Source organism: Dromiciops gliroides, chromosome 4 (assembly GCF_019393635.1).
Source record: "Dromiciops gliroides isolate mDroGli1 chromosome 4, mDroGli1.pri, whole genome shotgun sequence".
Classification (NCBI taxonomy): Eukaryota; Metazoa; Chordata; class Mammalia; order Microbiotheria; family Microbiotheriidae; genus Dromiciops; species Dromiciops gliroides.
Window position 1 is genome coordinate 180,539,108 of NC_057864.1, and position 21,513 is coordinate 180,560,620.

The 21,513-nt window shown below is 48.1% G+C and overlaps 1 protein-coding gene across 4 annotated transcripts in view; it reads left to right on the forward strand.

Moving 5' to 3' along the window:
• The first annotated feature begins 130 nt into the window (after positions 1-130).
• Positions 131-21,513, forward strand: part of KCNH4 (potassium voltage-gated channel subfamily H member 4) — a 28,181-nt gene continuing 6,798 nt past the window's right edge. The window contains exons 1-13 of one of the 4 annotated variants that reach the window (XM_043963602.1): positions 131-406; positions 2,853-3,086; positions 3,842-3,979; positions 4,140-4,267; positions 5,375-5,618; positions 6,003-6,160; positions 15,421-15,628; positions 16,205-16,402; positions 16,871-17,070; positions 18,268-18,517; positions 19,329-19,582; positions 20,207-20,245; positions 20,925-21,280. In XM_043963602.1, coding sequence (XP_043819537.1) covers positions 331-406; positions 2,853-3,086; positions 3,842-3,979; positions 4,140-4,267; positions 5,375-5,618; positions 6,003-6,160; positions 15,421-15,628; positions 16,205-16,402; positions 16,871-17,070; positions 18,268-18,517; positions 19,329-19,582; positions 20,207-20,245; positions 20,925-21,280 — 2,483 coding nt within the window. In that variant the 5' untranslated portion in view covers positions 131-330. Of the gene's footprint in view, positions 407-1,062; positions 3,087-3,841; positions 3,980-4,136; positions 4,268-5,374; positions 5,619-6,002; positions 6,161-15,420; positions 15,629-16,204; positions 16,403-16,870; positions 17,071-18,267; positions 18,518-19,328; positions 19,583-20,206; positions 20,246-20,924; positions 21,281-21,513 lie in introns of all 4 variants that reach the window. The other 3 variants (XM_043963601.1, XM_043963605.1, XM_043963604.1) reach the window with 3 other exon arrangements.

Below are 21,513 nucleotides of genomic sequence, written 5' to 3' on the forward strand. Positions count from 1 at the left end.
CTGAGAGGGGAGGGGGGCTGTCTTTGGCAGCCCCTCCCCCGGTGGGGGCCACGTGGCGGGCGCTCGCCAGGCCACTGGGGGGAAAGAACGCAGCCCCAAAAGGGACTGGGGGGGGCGGGGTGGCCCGGGCTGCGGCGCCGAGAAGAGCTGAGCCCGGAGCCCAGCACAGAGGCTGCAGCGTCGTAGGAGGAGAGGAGGAGAGGAGAAAGGGAGGGAGGCAGGCGCATGGGGCGCCCCGGCCCGGCCGGCAGCGCGCCCCACCCTGCCCGGCCGTGCTAATCCTCCCCCTGTAGCCTCCTCCTCGAACTTGGATCTCTCTACCCCAGGGCCATGCCTGTCATGAAGGGGTTGCTGGCCCCCCAAAACACCTTCTTGGACACGATCGCCACACGCTTCGACGGCACTCGTGAGTAGGGAACGAGCGCTGCAGGGGGTTGGGACAGGGGGCAAGGGGCTGAGGTGACCCCAGGGTTGCCGGGACAGAGATTGCAACCTGTCCCAGTCCTGTCTGACTGGGCGCTACGGAAACACAAGTGAAGGTGGGGATGGGGAACCCAAGGACACTGGAGAGAAGTCGCATTCCGAGAACTAGGGAGAGACTGAGGGAGGAAGGGTCAGAACTGGGTATCCGAAAATGCGTTGGGCTAGCGCCACTTGAAGAGGCGGGACAAAAGCAAGGAACATCTTGTGGGGGCAAGCATCCAGGAGAGCCAGAAACGCTTGGAGTCGGGCCGGACTGTGGGTGCAAAGGGTCAGGGGTGGGAGGGTCGAGGTAGCTCGGGGCGGGGACAGGAGAGGCTCTTTGTGCAGCCGAAGCGCGAAGGGGTTTTTTGAGGCCCAGGGCCGCCCCCTCCCCTAAATCTCGGGTTCCAAAATCCAGCCCCCAAGGACTGCGCTACGGGGATGGGCATGTGTGTGGGTGGGTATGTGTGTGTATTAATCTAGGGTGTGGGGGGGAACTGGGCAAGGGGGGCGGGAAGATTAAAGAGAAGGGGAGCCGAAGCCGTCTTGCCTAGTTGAGGACTCCAGTTTTTCCTTTCTTCCTCTCCCCCCCCCCCAAAGAAATAAAATCCCGGACTTCACTGGGACCTGGCTCAGTGCAAAGGGAGTCTGGGACCAAGGTCATGTGCACCCTACACAACAGATCGAAGAACCACGGACCGAGAATCTCTGCCTTACTGACTAAAGAGGGGGTGGTTGCCCTCTGTAGTGGAGTGGAATGCCCGTCTCTATCCCACCTACCTAGAGTTCTCAGTTCAGGACCGTGGACAGCCGCCCTAGAGCCCCTCCTACGTTTCCCCTTTTTCTTACAAAGGAGCTGAGAGGGCCCCTTCGGGAGGTTGGGCCAGCAGAGAGAGGGAGGGGAAGGAAAGTGGTACCCGAGGGTGGATGCGAAGCTGCTCGGGCCCTACCCCGCCCTCCATTCCCCTCCTCCTCCCGCCTCCCAAGTTTCCATAGCACCTATCACCGTGGCAACCAGTCCTGAGATGGAGGGAGGAGGCAGAGCATGGGGCCCTGCTTCTTTCCCCTCACCCCCAGTGCCCCTTTCAAGTATCACCCTCTCCTTTTTGTCCCCTCATTAGGACTCTGAGAAGGTGAGAAGGGGGCTGGAGTGGGAATTTATAGCCTCTTACCTCCATTTGGCCTCTGACCCTGAGTCTGAGCTCAAGCTGTGTTGGCCTCTCTCCTCCCATCTACTGAGAATAGTGAATAGTCTGCCATTCCCCCACTCCCCCCAGCCCTCAGCCCCCATCCTATTGTTATGGGGATTGGATAAAGGGGGTGGGGAGAGGCTCTAGAGGGGGCTTTTCAAACTTTGAGCACCAGGGAAAGATTACTACTACTACCACCACCCTAACCCTCCAAATCTCTGTGCTATAGTGGAAGAAGTCCTGGAGTTAAAAGATCTAGTTTCATGTCTGACTCTTCCACTAAACAAATGTATGACCTTGGGCAAGTCATACCTCTTTCTGGGTTTCAATTTTCCTCATCAGTAAAATGAAGTGGGCAGGACTACAGACTCTGCAGGGCTTTAACATTCTAGAATTCTAAAAGACAGTGGAGGGGCAGTGGATAACGCACCAGCCCTGGATTCAGGAGGACCTGAGTTCAGATCCGCCTTCAGACACTTGACACATACTAACTGTGACCCTGGGCAAGTCATGTAACCCTCATTGCCCCACCAAACAAACAAACAAACAAAAAAACAAACCAAAAAACAATGGGAATGGATTCTAGTTCTTTCCCCATAGTTTGTATTAACTTTGTGACCTTAGACAAGTCACTTAACTTCTCTGAGTCTCATCTATAAAAAGGGGAGAATCATCTTTTACCTGCCTGGAGAAAAGCAATTGGATCAAATTTCCTCCCTTCTAAGTCATTGCTCCAGTTTTCCAACCCAGGAATAAAACTTGGGTCTGTTTCCCTCAGGCCAGTCTTTAGCTTCTTAGTCTAGTGTAGAGTTCAGAACTTGGACATCCAGTTTCCCCAGGTCTAGGCCTTTCCTGAGATAGAACTGGGGAGATTGTGCAGTAGTAGAAAGAGCCTTGGATTTAGGGACATTGGACCGAGGTTTGACTCTCTGTTCTACTTGCTTCCTGTGTGTCCTTAGGCAAGTTACTGAACCTCCCTGGGTGTTGTTTTCTTTGTCTATGAAATAGTTGTGGGGAGTGGCTAGATTAAATAACTGCTAAGGTCCTTCCCAGCTCTAAATCTTGGCATCTGTGATCCTGTGTCTGTAACCCCAGATCCATCTTATTCATCTTGAACCTAAGATAGTCTTCCTTAAAAGCTTCCTCTCCCCATTGAAGCACTCCCCTTACCCACATCTTGAGCCTTTCTCTTCCCCACAGACAGTAACTTCCTGCTGGCTAATGCTCAGGGTCCAAGAGGCTATCCCATCGTGTACTGTTCTGACGGCTTCTGCGACCTCACAGGCTTCTGCCGAACTGAGGTGATGCAGAAAACCTGCAGCTGCCGCTTCCTCTATGGCCCTGAGACCAGCGAGCCTGCCCTGCAGAGACTACACAAAGCTCTGGAGGGCCGGCAGGAGCACCGAGCCGAGCTCTGCTTCTACCGAAAGGATGGTGAGAACTCTCTGAGCCCCAAGAGACCTGGGGTGACCTAGTGGCTAAAGGGCCTGACAGATTCAAAAAGACCCGGATTAGGGGGCAGCTAAGTGGTACAGTGGATAAAGCACGGGCCCTGGATTTGGGAGCACCTGAGTTCAAATCCAGCCTCAGACACTTGACACTTACTGGCTGTGTGACCCTGGGCAAGTCACTTAATCCTCATTGCCCCACAGGAAAAAAAAAAAAGACCTATATTCAAATCCTGCATCTGTCACTCGTTAGGACAAAGCACTGCTTCCATTTCCTCACTTGTAAAATGGAGGCAGTAATTATATCTAGAGTCTCACAGGATTGTTGGGAGGCTCAAATAAGGTCATATGCAAAAAGTGCTTTGTCAACTTAAAAATGTTATAGTGACATTAGTAATTAGTCAACACACATTTTAAAAGCCAGATCAATGAGCATTTTTAAGCACTTACCAGCTGCCAAGCACTGTACTAGAGATACAAATACAAGCAAAAAGACAGTTCCTGACCTAGAGGAGCTTACATTCTAATTTTATTTATGTTTCTGATCTACAGAATAAGATATTTCTATTCTAATTTTCATTATGTTCTATTATCCTCTCACCTCTGGTTGTCCAAGAACAAGCCCTGTTTCACCTTCTTGGACCAAAGGAAAGGGTTATTTGGGAGAATAAGATATCTTAGAGCTGATAGAGCAACCAGGGCTCTTTACCTGTGATGCCCATATTTCCCTTTTCTACCCAGGCTCAGCCTTCTGGTGTCTACTGGATATGATGCCAATCAAGAATGAGATGGGGGACGTGGTGCTATTCCTTTTTTCCTTCAAAGACATCACCCAGAGCCAAGGACGGGGACTGGGTCCCCCTGGAGGAAATAACCATGGTAACTGCAGCAATTTGGGGGGGGAGGAGAATGATGGGGTAGAAAGGAGACCATGGGAAGGCCTATTGAAGAAAGGGAGGCCCAAGCTGAGAAGGATGACACTCTACCTGTTGCCCCAGGTTCCCAGACTATGCTTTTTCCCAACTCATTCCCCCAGCAGAGAAGACTAAAAGCAGGAAAGGAGGCAGTTCAAGACTTCGAACAGCCAGGAGGCAGGGTCACACTGTTCTCCACAGGCTTTCCACCCAATTTGGCCGACGTGGTCAGGGCAATGTAAAAGCCAACAATGTGAGTCATCTCCCAGTTGTCCTAGCCTCCCAGTCTTTGGTTTCCAAATCCCTCTGTCTTCCTGTCTACCAATCATCCCTAACTCCTTAGCTTTATAGCTTGCTATCTACAATATACCCTACTCCCATTTTCCAAATTCTTCTATTCCTTTTCCTTTGTCTCCCATTCCCCCCAAATATCTTGTCTTCCTGTTCTTATAGTCCCATTTCTCCCCATCTCCCTACCTTGTGCTATGCCTTCCTTGATAGGGTTCCTGTTCCCTTGGGGAAGGGTTAGGATATCATCCCATTTTTTGTTGTTAAAAGGGCAAGATACGTGTTATTGGCATTACCTATTGCTTGATAGTTTTGCTTGATATCAATGCATGATGAAATTAATTGGGTGGTGAGGTTCCTAAGGATAAGGTCACCTTCTCCCAGGATCAGCATTTGTCTTCTACTTAGGCTGTGAGAATGACAAGAGCCCTACAATGGATCCTTTCCCTCCCCTTCCCCCTCTCCACTAGTCCCAGGCAAGTGACCATATTAGCTAATATTCTGGGCTGATTACTAGAATTGTAGAAGAGGGTGTGATTACCATCCCTGGAGGGCTTCATCTCCTTCCACTGCCACTTCCTGAGCCCAGAAGCAAAGCTTGAGAAGGAAGAAGCTAATGACCTCAGGGCTAGACCTAGAAGTCATGGACTCCACTTATCACCAGCTCTCTTTCAGGAGAGCATCTCCACTTACTCCTCACACATTGGGAATCAGGGACTCTACCCCATATCCCAAGCCAAGCACTAGGCCAAGTTGAGCAAACCTGAGGCTGACCTCAGAAATATGAACAGCTTGATCCAAAGGAGTTAATTTGAGAGTGAGGGAAGAGAGAAGTCAAACAAGACAAAGGAGAAGAGTTATAGAGCCAGTGAGAGGGACTCCAACTAGGGATACACTGATTCAGAGAACTCTTTCTCTGCATTCTGGACAACCCCCAGCCTCTGCCTCCTTCTTCCCAGACCTCCCAGTCCCAATCCCTCTACCTCATGATTCCCCTTGCCCCTTTCCTCCCAATGTTACCCCAGCCCTTTTTCCCCCAGTGTCCCCCCAGCCCCAATTCCTTTTCCCCCAGAACGTGTTTGAACCGAAGCCGTCAGTGCCTGAATACAAGGTAGCCTCTGTGGGGGGGTCCCGCTGCCTCCTCCTTCACTACAGTGTCCCCAAGGCCCTCTGGGATGGCCTCATCCTCCTTGCCACCTTCTACGTGGCCATCACTGTCCCCTACAACGTCTGCTTCTCAGGCGCCGATGACAGCCCCATCACCACCCGGCACACCCTCGTCAGTGACATCGTTGTGGAGATGCTCTTCATCCTCGGTCAGAGCCCACCCCAGAGGCTTTTGGGACCTCCAATGTCCAGACTCCAACCTTCCTTTAAGCCCTTGTACCCATCTGTGTTCCCTCTCCTGGGTGTACTGATTACAGTTTGGCTCAGGACCCACCCCCTTCCCCAGGTCTCTGGGATCCCAGCATGGATGGAGTCTCTCACCTCACCTAGAGAACAATCTAGCTCTAGCCCATACTCACCATCCACAACTTTTCCAATCCCGAAGCCCCAGTCACAATTCCCTAATGAAACTCTAGTTCCTCAACTCCTTGGTTAAAATCCCCGGGGCTGGTTAGAAGTGGGCACCATTCCTATTCTCCTAATCAAAAGAGCTCCCTGGGTGACATTCGTATTCTCTCCCTTTCTCTTGCCAGATATTATCCTGAACTTCCGCACCACCTACGTGTCCCAATCAGGCCAAGTTGTCTCTGCCCCCCGTTCCATTGGCCTTCATTATCTGGCCACTTGGTTCTTCATCGACCTCATCGCTGCTCTGCCCTTTGACCTGCTATATGCCTTCAACATTACCGTTGTAAGTGACCTCCCATGGAATTCCAGACTGGAAGTTCAGATTCTTCCCTGGTTCTAATATTCTCAAATTAGGATCCAGTATCCTCCCTTTCCAACCTTATATAAACACCCAATAGGATCTTCGAATCCAGGTCTCATACCAATTTTTTCTTGCTGAGGGGTTGGGGGATGCCAAATTCATAATACTCCCTTCCAAGAGGAGTGTAGGGATAGCTCAAACCCAGACATAATCCTCAGTTCTCTTCCCAGCTCTTCCTTCCCAGTTATTAAGAGCTATTTAATGAGCATGATCTAGGTGCCCATAACCTTGCTAGACACTATAGAAGATAGAAAATTAGTAACACAGAGTCCCCACCTTCAAAGAGCTTCTAATCTATCTGGGTATATGAGGGAGCATGTAAGAGATGATAAATGAACAGTACCATAGCATATGGAAAATCTGAAGAAGAAATTCTCTTTAAGATGGTCAGGGAAGCCAGTGTGGTGGAGTGGAGAGAATACCAGAGGAGGGGCTAGCAAGTTATTTTACAACCATCTACCACGTTTTCTGTAATGTGAGGTGATTGGACTATGAGAGGCAGTGAGGAACAGTGGGAAGAATACTGCATTTGGTACCAACCAATAAGCATTTTTTTGAGTATCTACTATGTTTGAGGGACTATACCATGATCTAGAGATACAAAGAAAGGCAGAAACAGTGCCTGCCCCTTAAGGAGCTCACATTGTAATGGGGGAGACAGCATGCAAAGAACTATATAAGATGTATACTAGGGGCAGCTAGGTGGCGCAGTGGATAGAGCACTGGCCCTGGAGTCAGGAGGACTTGAGTTCAAATCCAGCCTCAGACATTTGACACTTACTAGCTGTGTGACCCTGGGCAAGTCACTTAACCCCAATTGCCTCACCCAAAAAACAAAAAACCACCAAAAAAAGATGTATACTATACATCATAGATGAAAATTCATCTCCGAGACAAGGCACTGGCAATTTGGGGGGCTGGGAAAGGAGTCCACTAGAATATGAGATTTGAGCTGAGTTTTGAAAGAAACTGGGCAAACCAGGGTGTAGAGGAGAGACAGAATTCCAAGTCAGGGGGAGAGCCAGTGAAAAGGCCTGGAGTCAGGATGGAGCAGAGGGTTTCCTTATGTTAGATTGCCCCCAAGGCCCATATTCTCTGGCATCTTCCTGAGAGCCACCTTCTCCCCCTATTCCCAGGGATAGACAGAGGGGTGAGGAAACAGCAAGGCTGGTTCTGGAATCTAAGCCTCAAGGTCCTGCCCTTTGGCAGAGAAATAAGGTCCCTCCAGTTGGTTAGGACAGAGAGGGTGGAGGAGGAGGAGGAGGGTGGGGTCCCTTGGACCCTCCTCCATCTGAAGGGAGTAGGGTTGGAAGCTCAATTTTCTCTGCTTGCTGCACTTCCAGCTAGCTATAGCAGGAAGCCGCCTACACATACCCTGATTTAACCAGCCGCCAACAGGCTGTGGGCTTCATCTCCCAGCTCCGCACACACATGTGCATGCTCCCACACACATGTGTGTGTGTGTGTGCATTGAACCCTGCATGAACTCTCATGCATGGATGTAAAATGAGAATGCTTTGGCTTACACATGCATACCTGCAACTGTCTTAATGGAGCACTCCGTAAGTGCATGGCTATCTGGCCTACCCCTCTCTCTTGGCACCTCACAACAAATGGGATAGGATTAAAAGAGTTAACCTGCCTTGGGAAGGTGGTGCTGCAGGATTCTCCCCTCCCCTCTCCTCCTAGGTTAGGAATCTGGTCTTCTGAGTTATGTGTTTGGGGCCTGAAATTCAGGGAAACATAGCAGCACCCTTGTCGGCTCCCCTTAAGCTCCTATATTTCACTTTAGGGCTTTGAAGGAGCAGACGTGAGGCCTTCACCAGGCAACTTCCTCCCTCTCCTCTATACCTAGCTCTGAGATACTGGAAGTAATGAACTTGCCTAAAGGAAGAAAGGAAGGGGTCCCCAAACTGGCCTGTCTACACATGTTCCCACATATCTGTATAAGCTTCTGCATATCTACAGTGTCCCCAGTGTATGTTATATGTGCCCAATCATAAGTGGCTCTGAGTCCCTTAAAGGGTGTTCATTATTCTCATTTTTGTCCAAGTTACTTTGGTGATAACAGTGAAAAGTCTAGATTCGCAGGGGCTCAAATCCCAGCTGTCAGTTACAAGCTATGAGACCTCGGACAAATCATTTCACTGCTCTAGGCCTCAGTTTGCTCATGTGTAAAAGGAGTGGGTTAGACTAGGTTTTTTCTTTTCTTTTTTTTCTTTTTTTTTTTTAGTGAGGCAATTGGGGTTAAGTGACTTGCCCAGGATCACACAGCTAGTACGTGTTAAGTGTCTGAGGTCGGATTTGAACTCATGCACTCCTGAATTCAGGGCTGGTGCTTTATCCACTGCGCCACCTAGCTACCCCTAGACTAGGTTTTTTCTAAGGTTACTTGCTGCTCTAAATCTTTGATCTAATATGTTTGTAGAGCATTTCTGGTGGTCCAGGGGTTTCAAGCAAGGTCTTCTTCAGAGGTTATATCATCTGTCCCTTGCCTCTGGGTAGGAGAGGTTCTTCCCTTATGTCCCCTGCTCTTTATCTCTCTCCCCACCCCCTTCCTTTCCCTTCCCTTCCCTTTTCTTCTGCCATGGACAGCCAGAAAGTCCCCCTAAAGATCCAGATACAACACTTAGTATCCTTGAGTTGGAAGAGACATTAGACATCAGATATGAGAGGTCCATATGGGAAAGGTTGCAAGCCTCCCATTTTATAGAGGAGACTATAGTAATGATTTTTTGGCGAGGCAATGGGAGTTAAGTGACTTGCCCAGGGTCACACAGCTAGTAAGTGTCAAGTGTCTGAGGCCAGATTTGAACTCAAGTCCTCCTGAATCCAGGGCCTGTGCTTTACCCACTGCACCACCTAGCTGCCCCCCCCCACTGAGACTATAGTAATTTGCCTAGAATCACACAGATACTAAATGGTGTAGCTGTGGTTTGTATCCAGATTCCCTGAATCGAAATCCAATAGTGTTTTCACCTTTACCACACTGCTTCTCTTATGAGTCATGTAGCCAGTGACAAATCCCTTACCCTCTCTGAGCCTTGTTTTTTTCATCCATAAAATGATACGCTGCCTACCTCACAAGGTCAGTATGAGGAAGGTGTTTTGTGAAACTTAAAGCACTATAACAATGTAAGTAGTTAGGAAGACCAGAGTTCAAATTCAGCCTCAGACATTTATTAGCTGTGTGACCCTGGGCAAGTCACTTAACCCTGTTGGATATAGTTTCCTCACCCGTCAGATGAGCTGGAGAAGGAAATGTCAAACCAGTCTAGTATCTTTGCCAAAAAAAAAACCCACTACCTCAAATGAGTCACAAAGAGTCGGACATGACTGAAACAACTGAACACCAAAAGTTACTATTATTATTATTTTTCTATCTGACCATAACCTCCTATCTTTCTATTTCTCCCTGTTCCTCACTCTTCCTAAACTTATTCTTCATCCTCAGTATAACCTTTGGGCATTAAAGTCCTCAGTGCTCTTCAAGGCCATCTGGCTTCATTTTTCTCCTTTCCTAATCTTGATCCTATAGTTAGCCAGTTCATCTTTACCCTGTCCTCCATTTATGAATACTTTGCCCCTTGTCCTATCACCACTCATGCCTTGCTAAAGTCCTAATCCTGGATTGGCCCCCACCATTGACCTCCTCTGCTCCTACTCACATACTGAGGCCAGAACGAATTTATTTTACCATATCTCGATGCCACAGGGTAATCCTTTCATTCTCCCCTCTCTAGAACATTCCCCACATCCGCTGTTCCAAGTCTTCTCTTCTCAAGCATCTCATGCCACACTCTCCCTATTTCCGCTCAGCAGAGAAGCTCACTTGATTGAGAAAATAGAGCCCATCTTCTCCCCTACTCTCCAGTCAGTCAGCAAGTATTTATTAAGTACCATGTGCTGGATTAAATGCTGCAGATTTAAAGAAAGGCTAAAAACAGTCCCTGTCCTCAAAGAGTTCCCATCCTAGTAGGCAGGGCAACAACATGTAAGTAACTAGATGTATAAAATGATAGAGTAGATGGAAGTTAATCTCTGAGAGGAAGGTGAGGAATGGCAAGTGGTTCTCTGTAGTTGGGTTGTAATGTGCACAGAAGAGAATAAATTGTGAGAAAAATAGTAAGGAAGGAAGGGACAAGGTAATGAAGAACTTCAAATGCCAGAGGATTTTATATTTGGTGCTAGAGGTAATAGGGAGCCACTGAAGTTTGTTGAGTAGAGGGATAGCATGGTTAGACCTGTGCTTTAGGAAAATCCCATTGGCTAGGGGGGGGGGGGCAGTTACATGGTTCAGTAGATAGAGCACTGGGCCTGGAGTTCAAATCCAGTCAGACACTTACTAGTTGTGTGACCCTGGACAAGTCACTTTACCCTGTTTGCCTCAGTTTCCTCAACTGTAAAATGAGCCAGAGAAAGAAATGGCAGACCACTCCAGTATCTCTGCCAAGAAAACCCTAAAAGGGGTCACAAAGAGTCAGCCATGACTGAAAAACTGCTAAACAACAACAGCAATTAGAGTGTGGATAGACCCGAGGCAGGAAGATGAGTCAGAAGGCTGTTGTAAAAGTTTTAGTAAGAGAAAATGAGGACCTAAACTAGGATGGTGGCTAGCTGAGTGGACAGAAGGGGAGAAGCAGAGAGATATAAAGGCAAAAATGCCAAGAATCCATTCAGACATAATGGAATAAAGAAGGGAAGGAAGGAAGGAAAGAGGGAAGGAAGGAAACACATATTTAAATGTCTCCTATATACCAACCACTTTATAAGTATGATCTCATTTGATCTTCACAACAACCCTGAGGGATAGGGGGTCTTTTTATGCCCATTTTACAATTGAGGAAAGTGAGGCAGAGGTTAAGTGACTTGTGCAGGGCTATACAGTTAGTAAATGTCTAAGGGAAGATTTGGACCTGGGTCTTCTGGACTCCAGGTCCAGGTATCTATCTGCTGCACCACCTAGTTGTCTCTGGATTAGCTCTGTTGGGTGAGTGGGTATGAGAACACAAAGAAAACACTGAAGTTCTAGACTTGGGTGATTGGGAGAAGGATGGTACCCTTAGAAATAATAGGTAAGGGCAGCTAGGTGGCACAATGGATAGAGCACCGGCCCTGGATTCAGGAGGACCTGAGTTCAAATCTGGCCTCAGACACTTGACACTTATTAGCTGAGTGACCCTGGGCAAATCACTTAACCCCAACTGCCTCCCTAAAAAAATAATAGGTAAGGTGGCAGTTAGGTGGCACAGTGGATAAAGCACTGGCCCTGGATTCAGGAGGACCTGAGTTCAAATCCAGCCTCAGACACTTGACACTTACTAGCTGTGTGACCCTGGGCAAGTCACAACCCCAATTACCTCAGCAAAAAAAACCCCAAAAAACAAAAAACCTCAAACTCCACCCCCCCAAAAAAAAAGTCATAGGTAAGTTGAGAAGAAGGGAGAATTCAGGAGAAAAGATAAGGAGTTGTGTCTTGGACAGGTGAGTTTGAGATGCCTATAAGTTATCCAGTTCATAAGGAGTTGGTGACTGTGTGGCTGTAGCATAAGAAGAGTGTCTAGGGCTGGCTTTATGGATTTGGGAATCATTTCCATGGAGATGATATTGGAGTACATGAGAGGTACTAAGATTTCCAACTGAGAGAATATAGAGAGAAGAGAAAAGATCCTGGATAGAGCCTTGGAGATACCCATATTTAATTTGTATGACATGGGGGCAGCTAGATGGAGCAGTGGATAAAGCAGTGGATAAAGCACCGGGCTCTGGATTCAGGAGGACCTGAGTTCAAATCTGGCCTCAGACACTTGACACTTACTAGCCATGTGACCCTGGGCGAGTCACTTAACTCTCAATGCCCTGCAAAACAAAAATAAATAAATAAATAAATTGTATGACATGATGGATGAACAAGCAAAGGAGATTGAGGAGTGGATAAAGCCTTAAGGTCTCCCCTAGTTAGGAGACCAAAACGTGAATAATGCAACAGCAAAAGAGTCTGAGAAGATTGAGAAAGAGTTAAATAGATAGGAGAAGGATCAAGAGAGAGTGGTACTGGTAACTTTGGAAAGGACAATTTCAATTAAATGATGATATCAGGTAGAGAAGAGAATTTATTATTATCTTTTGTTTTGACATCACCTTGATTTCCCAATCTACCCAACTCAGAGAGCCAACCCTTGTTATACAGAACAACGAGTTGGGGGGATGGAGGGTGAAGGCAATCACGGTTAAGTGACTTGCCCATGGTCCCACTGCTGGTAAGTGTCTGAGGCTGAATTTGAACTCAGGTCCTCCTGACTCCAGGGCTGTTTGCTCTATCCCCTGCACCACCTAGCTGCCCCAGAGCAATGATCTCTTAATGGTCTTTTTTTTTTTGTCCCCATCCTTCTTGTGTTCTCTACAGCATTTGGCATTATTGACTGTCCTCTCCTCTTGTATACTTTCTGTTCTCTGAGTTGTCATGAAATTGTTCTCTCTCATTTTCTTGGTTATCTGGCCATTCCTTTTCAGTTTTTTTGTTGTTGTTTCAACAACTATATCTTGACCCCTAACTATGGGTGTACACCAATACTCTGTCTTGGCCTTCTACTCTTGCTATACATTCCCTTGGTGCTCTCAACAGCTCCTATGCATTCATTTATCATCTCTATGCAGATAACTTCCACACCTGTATATCTAGTCCTAATCTTTCTCCTGAGCTCAGTCCCATATCAACAACTGCCCATTGGCCATTTCCAATGGAATGTCCTGTAAATATCTCAGGCTAACATGTCCAAAACAACTCACTTTACTTCTTTCCAAATACCCTGTTTTGGGGCAGCTAGGTGGCACAGTGGATAAAGCACCGGCCCTGGATTCAGGACTCCCTGAGTTCAAATCCGGCCTCAGACACTTGACACTTAACTAGCTGTGTGACCCTGGGCAAGTCACTTAACCCTCATTGCCCTGCAAAAAAAAAACCAACAAAAAACCAAATACCCTGTTTTTCTTTCTTATTTCTGTCTAGAGCAGGGCTTCTTAAACTTTTTCCACTCATGAGCTTCTTAACCTTTTATTGTTGCCAAATTTTTCTGACCCCCACATTCAGTTATTCAACCCCATATGGGGTTGTGACCCATGGTTTAAGAAGCTAGAGTCTGGGGCAGCTAGGTGGTGCAGTGGATAGAGCACTGGCCCTGGATTCAGGAGTACCTGAGTTCAAATCCGGCCTCAGACACTTAACACTTACTAGCTGTGTGACCCTGGGCAAGTCACTTAACCCCCATTGCCCCACAAAAAAAAAAAAAAAGAAGCTAGAGTCTAGAGCACTACTGTTTTTCCAGTAACCCACCCTCAGACTCATTCTCAACTTTTCATTTTCCCTCATACCTCATATTCAATGAGGAGCCAAATCTTGTTGATTCTAATTCCATATCGGTCTCTTTCTAATTCTCTCTCACACTCCAAATTCACCATCTTTCCTGGATTGCACTCAGTATAATTTTCTCCACTCCAAGTTCAAGCCTTCATTATCTTTCTCCTGGATTTTGCAATGGCCTCCTAATTGGTCTTCCTGAATCAAGTTTTTCACCTCTTTACCCTCCACACATCACCAAAATGATGCTCCTAATGCACAGCTTCTGTAGGTCAATCCCCTGCTCAAAAAGTACCAGGGGCAGGGGCAGCTAGGTGGCACAGTGGATAGAGCACCGGCCCTGGAGTCAGGAGTACCTGAGTTCAAATCCGGCCTCAGACACTTAACACTTACTAGCTGTGTGACCCTGGGCAAGTCACTTAACCCCAATTGCCTCCCTAAAAAAAAAAAAAAAAAAAAAAAAGTACCAGGGGCTCCCTACTCTGAAGCTCTAAGATAAAATAAAATGCAAACTTCTCTGGTGTTTCAAACCCACCTTATCTTCCTAAGATGATAACTCATCATCTTTCTTCCAAAGCTCTGAGTTCCATTCATATCGGGTTGACCTCTAAAAGCACAGCATTTCGTCTCTTGCCTCTGGGTCTTTTCATCGGCTATTCCCTTATACTCTTCCCTCTCTCCCCACCCTCAGCTTAGTGCGTGGTGGCTGTGCTTTAGGTGAACAGGATATTCACTCTATAGAAAAGAGAGAGTAACTGAGTCTCTATCAGGTTGAATTAAACATTCAGTCAATGGAAAGAAGTTGCTCTCGTGCAGGGGGTAAGGGAATGCAGAATGCCTTCTCCTAGAAGCGGGTCCCTGGTGTCTTCCACTTGAATGCTTTCATCTTAGGAGATCTGGGCATATGTCAAAACCCTGTTACACTGAGAATGCACTCTCCCCTAATCCTCTGACTCTTGGGATCCCTACCTTCCTTCAAAGTTCAACTTAAGAGCCACCTTCCACATTGAAGCCTTTCCTGATTCTCAAGTTGCTAGTGCTTTTGCTCTTGTTCAGTAGTTTTTCAGTCATTTCCAATTCTCCATGCCTGCATTTGGAGATTTTCTTAGCAAAGATACTGGAGTGATTTGTCATTTCCTCCTCTAGCTTATTTTGCAGATGAGGAAACTGAAGCAAGCAGGGTTAAGTGACTTGTCCAAGATCACACAGCTAGTAAATATGTGAGGCTGGGTATGAAATCATGTCTTACTGACTCTGGGCCCAGCTACCTAGCTACCCCTGTTACACCTCCCCCCCTCCAATATTTATATTTACTTGTATGCTATTTATTTGTATGTTATTTTCCTGATGGAATGTGATTTCCTTGAGGGCAAGAACTATTCCATTTCTGTCTATGTATCCCTAGCACAGTGCTTAGCACATGGTTTAATAAAGGCTTATGGGCTTAGTAGAGTCATTATGGTACAGTGGAAAGAACAATGACACTGGAATTACAATGACTGGAATGCAATACCTACCTCTGAAGCTCATACATGTGCGATCTTGGGAAAGTTGACTTTCTTCCTTGGGCCTTGATCTCCTTATCTGGAAAATGAAGGGGGTCCCTTCCAGCTCTAGGACTGCAATTCCATGATCAACGGATTATTATCTCATTCCTGCTGTTGCAGTGATATCTTGTCCTTTCTGAGTAACAAGCCAGAGCCAGTGCTGGATAGGATAGGGTGGGGTTGGCAAGGCTTTACCTGGGGCCCCCGAGGGCCATGAGGAGAGGCTGTCCTATCTAGGCTTGGGGTCTCATTCAGCCCTTTTGCCTTTTCTCCCCCAGACGTCGCTGGTGCACCTGCTGAAGACAGTACGCCTACTGCGGCTGCTGCGGCTGCTGCAGAAGCTGGATCGGTATTCACAATACAGTGCCATGGTGCTTACCCTGCTCATGTCTGTCTTTGCCCTGCTGGCGCACTGGATGGCCTGCATCTGGTATGTCATTGGTCGAAAGGAGATGGAGGCCAATGATCCACTGGTCTGGGACATTGGTGAGTGCTGGATTCCTGACTTTTCATCTCCAGTGTCCTTACTAAACAAATCTTTATCTTGGGAACTCCCCACTCTTCCCCCTTGGAAAATTTTAGTCCCACTAGAATCTCCAGCCAACTTCCTATGGGACCCGCTCAGTAAGCCTTCTCAGGACTGTTGGACTGATCCTTCAAGTCATCCAGCCTGACAGGATCCTCTTAATAGCCCTCTCAGCTCCATGAACCCTCACAAACCCTCACTTTCTCACAGGTCCCCCACCCCAAGGTAGTAGCTGAGGCCTTGGGAAAGAGGACACACACACACAGAGTACCCTAATTTCTGATGTTCCTCAGTCTCATAGAAGGTTCTTAGATCAAAGATTTGAAGCTGGAAAGAAACTAGAGATCATTTAGTCCAATCCTCTCGTTTTACAGATGAGGAAACTGATGTTAAGTGACTTGTCCAAGGTCATGTAGGTATAGGGATAATCTATGCTAAATTGTCTTTTCCTCCCCATTCCCACCCTGACCAATGTTGTTGGAGGGCAGCATCACAGGTCTCTGGAAGCTGTTCTGTTCTCCTGTTTCCCAATGTAGGCTGGCTGCATGAGTTGGGCAAAAGGCTGGAATCTCCCTATGTGAACGGCTCAGCCATGGGTGGCCCATCCCGTCGTAGTGCCTACATTGCTGCCCTCTACTTTACACTCAGCAGCCTCACTAGTGTTGGCTTTGGCAACGTCTGTGCCAACACAGATGCAGAGAAGATTTTCTCCATTTGCACCATGCTTATTGGGGGTGAGACACTCTCTCTCTGTCCAAGGGCTTTGGGTCTCTCTTCTCCCTTACTTCCCCACCTCAGAAGTCTAAGGATAATTAATTGTCCAGCCTCCCTTACTTTCACTCTGCTTGGTTCTGTGGCTCTCCAGTCTGCATTTTCTAGGTTAATTTCCCCCATGGGGAGGTCAGGGGTTATGGCTCCCCCAGACAGAATGCATGTCGGCCAGTAGAGTTTGTAGAGTGACTAAGCAGAAAACACAGAGACTTTTTGGAGAGAAGTGGGGGAATCTTTCATGTCAAGGGGACTCTTTCTAGCCATGATCTACCCCCTCCACTTCCTTTGCTCCCAGGAAATTGCCTTCAAAGCAACCTGCTATGGCCACCCTCTATCCTGGGGATGACCCCCCCCCCACCCTTTGCCCTTAGCAGCCTATTCTTGCTCCTACCATACTCTGAAGTGCCAGTGCTGTCTTCTCTACTCACCAGCACTAATGCATGCTGTGGTATTTGGAAATGTGACGGCCATCATCCAGCGCATGTACTCACGACGCTCTCTCTACCACACGCGCATGAAAGACTTGAAGGATTTCATCCGAGTGCACCGCCTGCCCCGACCCCTCAAGCAGCGCATGCTAGAATACTTCCAAACAACATGGGCTGTCAACAGTGGCATTGATGCCAATGAGGTCAGCACTTCACCTGCATGTACCCTAACCCCTAATCTCAGATGGGAGACCAGACCAGAGTTCATAGATGCCTCAACTTAAGCAACCACAGCAAGTTCCTAAATCAAAGATGAGGAAGATGTGGTGAGATGGCAGTTGGTCCAAAAAAGACCTGAAGGTTTACTGGACCACAAGGTCACTGTAAGTCAGTACCATGATATGACTTTCAAGGAAACGAATAGAGTCTTAGGCTATACTAAGAGGCATAGAGTCTAGGACTGGGAAGATAAGGATCCTGCTATCTTAAGGAGTAAGACTGCCTTGAAATCTTTCCTACATTCAGTTCTGGGCACCACATTTTAGGAAGATCATTGATAAGCTGAAGAGAATCAAGGGGAGGCTGACCAAGATGATGAAGAGTCTTAAGTTCTCATCAAATAGAGATCTGTCGAAGTCATTAAGGTTGCTTAGCCTGAAGAAGACAAGGCTTGGAGGCATATGATGGCTGTCTTCAAGTATATGAAGGGGGATATCACATGGGAGAGAGATTACATTGATTCTGATTGGCCCCAGAGAGCAGAACTTGGAGCAATGGGGTGGGGGGAGAGGGTGGAGAGACATATTTAGGCTAGAATTAGGAGGACAAAAACTTCCTAATATTTAGATCTATCCGAAAGTAGAGTAGGCTGACTTAGGAGGTCATGGGTCTCTCTACAGAGAGTACGGATGATCACTTACTTATTGGAGATATTGTTGTTCAGCTCCAGATGGAACATGGCCTTTGAGGTCCATTTCAACCCCAAGATTCTATGATTCTGAGTGAGCACTAGTCATGGGCCCAGGTTATTAGCAGGGTATAGTCATCGCCACTCAATGGGGAAAGATCTCATTGCTGTCCAAGGAGATGGGTCGTTAGGGCTGAGGTGCAGCAGAAGAGACCAGGGAAGGACTTCTGGGTGAGCTGGGTTGGGAAGCAAGATTTCCTTTCTTATGTATCTCTCAGCATGTTATGAATGAGTGTAGCAGCAGCAGGGTAATCTTTGTTCTTTTTGTTTGCTTGTTTGCGGGGAAATGAGGTTTAAGTGACTTGTCCAGGGTCACACAGCTAGTAAGTGTCAAGTGTCTAAGGTCGGATTTGAACTCAGGTCCTCCTGAATCCAGGGCCAGTGCTTTATCCATTGTGCCACCTAGCTGCCCCCACCTTTGCTCTTTATGCAGTTGCTAAAAGACTTCCCAGATGAGCTGCGGGCAGACATTGCGATGCACCTGAACCGGGAGATTCTGCAGCTGCCACTGTTTGGGGCAGCGAGCCGGGGCTGCCTGAGAGCCCTCTCACTGCACATCAAGACCTCATTCTGTGCTCCTGGGGAGTTCCTACTCCGACGAGGCGATGCACTGCAGGCATACTACTATGTCTGCTCCGGATCACTTGAAGTCCTACAGGACAACATGGTGCTGGCCATTCTAGGTGAGACCCCCAGTCATGGCCTCAAGGACTACCCAAGAGGCTAGGTTTCTGGAGCATTCAGGGTGGGCACCTGGGATTCTTGATGACTCTCCTCTTCTTGACTATTCTCTCAATCCTACCGAACATCTCTCCAATGACTCTCCTCTTAACCATCCTTCAACTGGCTACCAGTTCTACTGACCCTTTCCAGTCCCACTAAATATTTCATTCATTGACCATTCTAGAAACTGACCACCTCTGATCTCCATTGATCATTCTGACCACTGGCCATCTCTCACCCTCACTGATCATTCCATCCACTCTACCTCCATTGATAATTCCAGTCACTGATCATTCTCTATCCCCATCAATCATTTCTTTCATTAAATATCCTCTACCGCCCACTAGTCATTCCAGAGGCTGATCATTCCAGCCACTGACCTGCCCCCCAATCACTGGCCATCCTCCATCCCCAGTGAGCGTTCCAGTGCCCACCTCTCCCCTACCATTACTACTCAGGATATACAGTGAGGATTATTTCAGTGACTAGCCATGCTCCCCACCAATCATTTTAGCCACTGGACAGCCCCTAACTCTGCTCATTCTAGCCACTAATTCTCCTCACTACCTCACTAATCACTCCATCTATTGACCACATGACAATTCCAACCAAACACTGACCATCAGCAAGCATTTACTCACTGACCACTACCCCAGTCCCTTTGACCATTCCTCCCCCTAATTAATGCCATCCCCCCACTTCCTTCAATTCCATGCTCTAGCGTCCCTTATCAATCAGACACTGACCATCCAATGTCCATGTCACTCACAGGGAAGGGGGACCTGATTGGGGCAGATGTCTCAGAGCCAGGACTGGACCCTGGGTTGGGATCAGGATCAGGCTCTTCGGGTTGTGTCCTGAAGACGGATGCTGATGTAAAGGCACTGACCTACTGTGGCTTGCAACAGCTGAGCGGGCAAGGGCTAGCTGATGTTCTGCGGCTCTATCCTGAATATGGGGCTGCCTTCCGAGCTGGCTTGGCCCGAGACCTCACCTTCAACCTGCACCGGGGTTCTGACCCCCATGTATGTATATCATCTACCATATTAGGGCCCTATCTCCCCCTCCCTCTGAAACGCATGCTTATACTGCCCTTCAAGCAGGGATTCTCATACTCCTTTAAGACATGACCACTCTGCAGATGTTCATATGTAGCCATTGCTCCAGCCTCATGGGGATTCTTCATGACCCCTTGTCCTTGTTGCTCATTGGGCTGACCTTCTCCTATGTATACAACCACTCATTCATTTATCAAATATTAACTGAGTGCCTCTCATGTGCTGGGCACTCTGCCAGTGCTGAGGCCTTGTGCTAGGCAATCCTTGACTGTCAGTCCCCGTAACTATACCTGGGATCCTATTTTTGCTTTCCCTACTTCTTTCTGGTTCTCTCTCTCTTTATCTCCAGATCTTTCTCTATATTCTTTTTCTCTCTTCATCTGTCCATGACCTCAGAGTTGGGGAAAGGATTCCCTGAGTCTTTGCCATCAGAATTCCACCCCACCCTCTGCCCAGTCTGACTCTGAAGAGCATTAGTTTGGGGGTGGGGGAAGAGCTGGGAGTTGGCCTTGAAGAGACCAAGGTGGCTTCTCTCAGATACTGACTCTCCTTTTCCCCCACCCTCTCTAACCCTTACCATGTCCTCTCCAGGGACTCAGTCGCTTTTGCCGCTCCCCACGCCTTTCTCAGGTAATCTGTGCCCCTAGGGAGTGGGGCTGGACTGGGAGAACCCCCAGAGGGAGCAGGGCAGGGAAGAGTAAGCCTCTTAAGGGCAAGGTCTTTGTCATTTTTAAAAAACATTTTGGGGGGCATCTAGGTGGTATAGTGGATAGAGCCCTGGCCCTGGATTCAGGAGTACCTGAGTTCAAATCTGGCCTCAGACACTTAACACTTACTAGCTGTGTGACCCTGGGCAAGTCACTTAACCCTAATTGCCTCACCAAAAACAACAACAACAACAACAAAACCCCACCATTTTTGTAACCCTAGAACCAAGTAGTACACACATATGTGTACACATATATGCACACGTATATACACATACATGTGCACATACATGTACACATATATGTGCATGTCTACCTGTCTGTGTGTATATATATATATATATATATATGGACGGATGGATGGATAGATGGATGATACAATATGAGAGAGAGAGAGAGAGAGAGAGAGAGAGAGAGAGTGGGTATAAGGGTTGGGAAGTTGTGTATTTCCTCAGCCCTGCTGCTGCTTAGGACAAAACCATTTGAAAAACAAGAAGCTCCTTCGAGCTGTAGATGTTTTGGAGAAGAAGGCTACTTTCCTCAGAGAAGGGGCAATCTTCTCTGTGGCCCCTGAGGCCATAAATGGCCCCCTCTTCCTTTAGCCCCAGTCAGACAGCTTCGGTTCCTCCTCAGACAAGACCCTTCCATCGTCCATCGTGGAGGCCGAAAGAGGCCCAGAGCCTGCGGGAGGCCCTCGACCCCGCCGGCCACTCCTGCTGCCTAGCCTCAGCCCTGCTCGGCCCAGAGGCTCCCTTGCCAGCCTTCTGGGTGATGAGTTGCCTCCATTCTCTGCTCTCGCTTCTTCCCCTTCCCTATCTCCCTCCCCTTCCCCTGCCCCGGCTGGCCGGGGCCAAAGCCCCTCCCTTCATGCCCCCCTGAAGGGTCCCGCTGCCTGGAAGGCCCCCCAGCTGCTCATCCCCCCACTGGGCACCTATGGACCCCCGGACCTCAGCCCCCGGTGAGATGCCAGCCATCCCCAATCTGTCCTCCTCACTCCTCTTCCCAACTTTCTAAAGCTCTTTCTACTCTGTTACTCCAATTCCTGAGTTCTACTGCTGAACCACTGCCCACTTTGCAATGTCCCCCACCCTAGCCCAGCTTCGCCCATTGTCCCCCGTCCCCCATCTCCCAACGTGCTCCCCACTGACCTGACCTTGTCATCCTTCTGTCCTTTCACTCTATCCTCTGCTT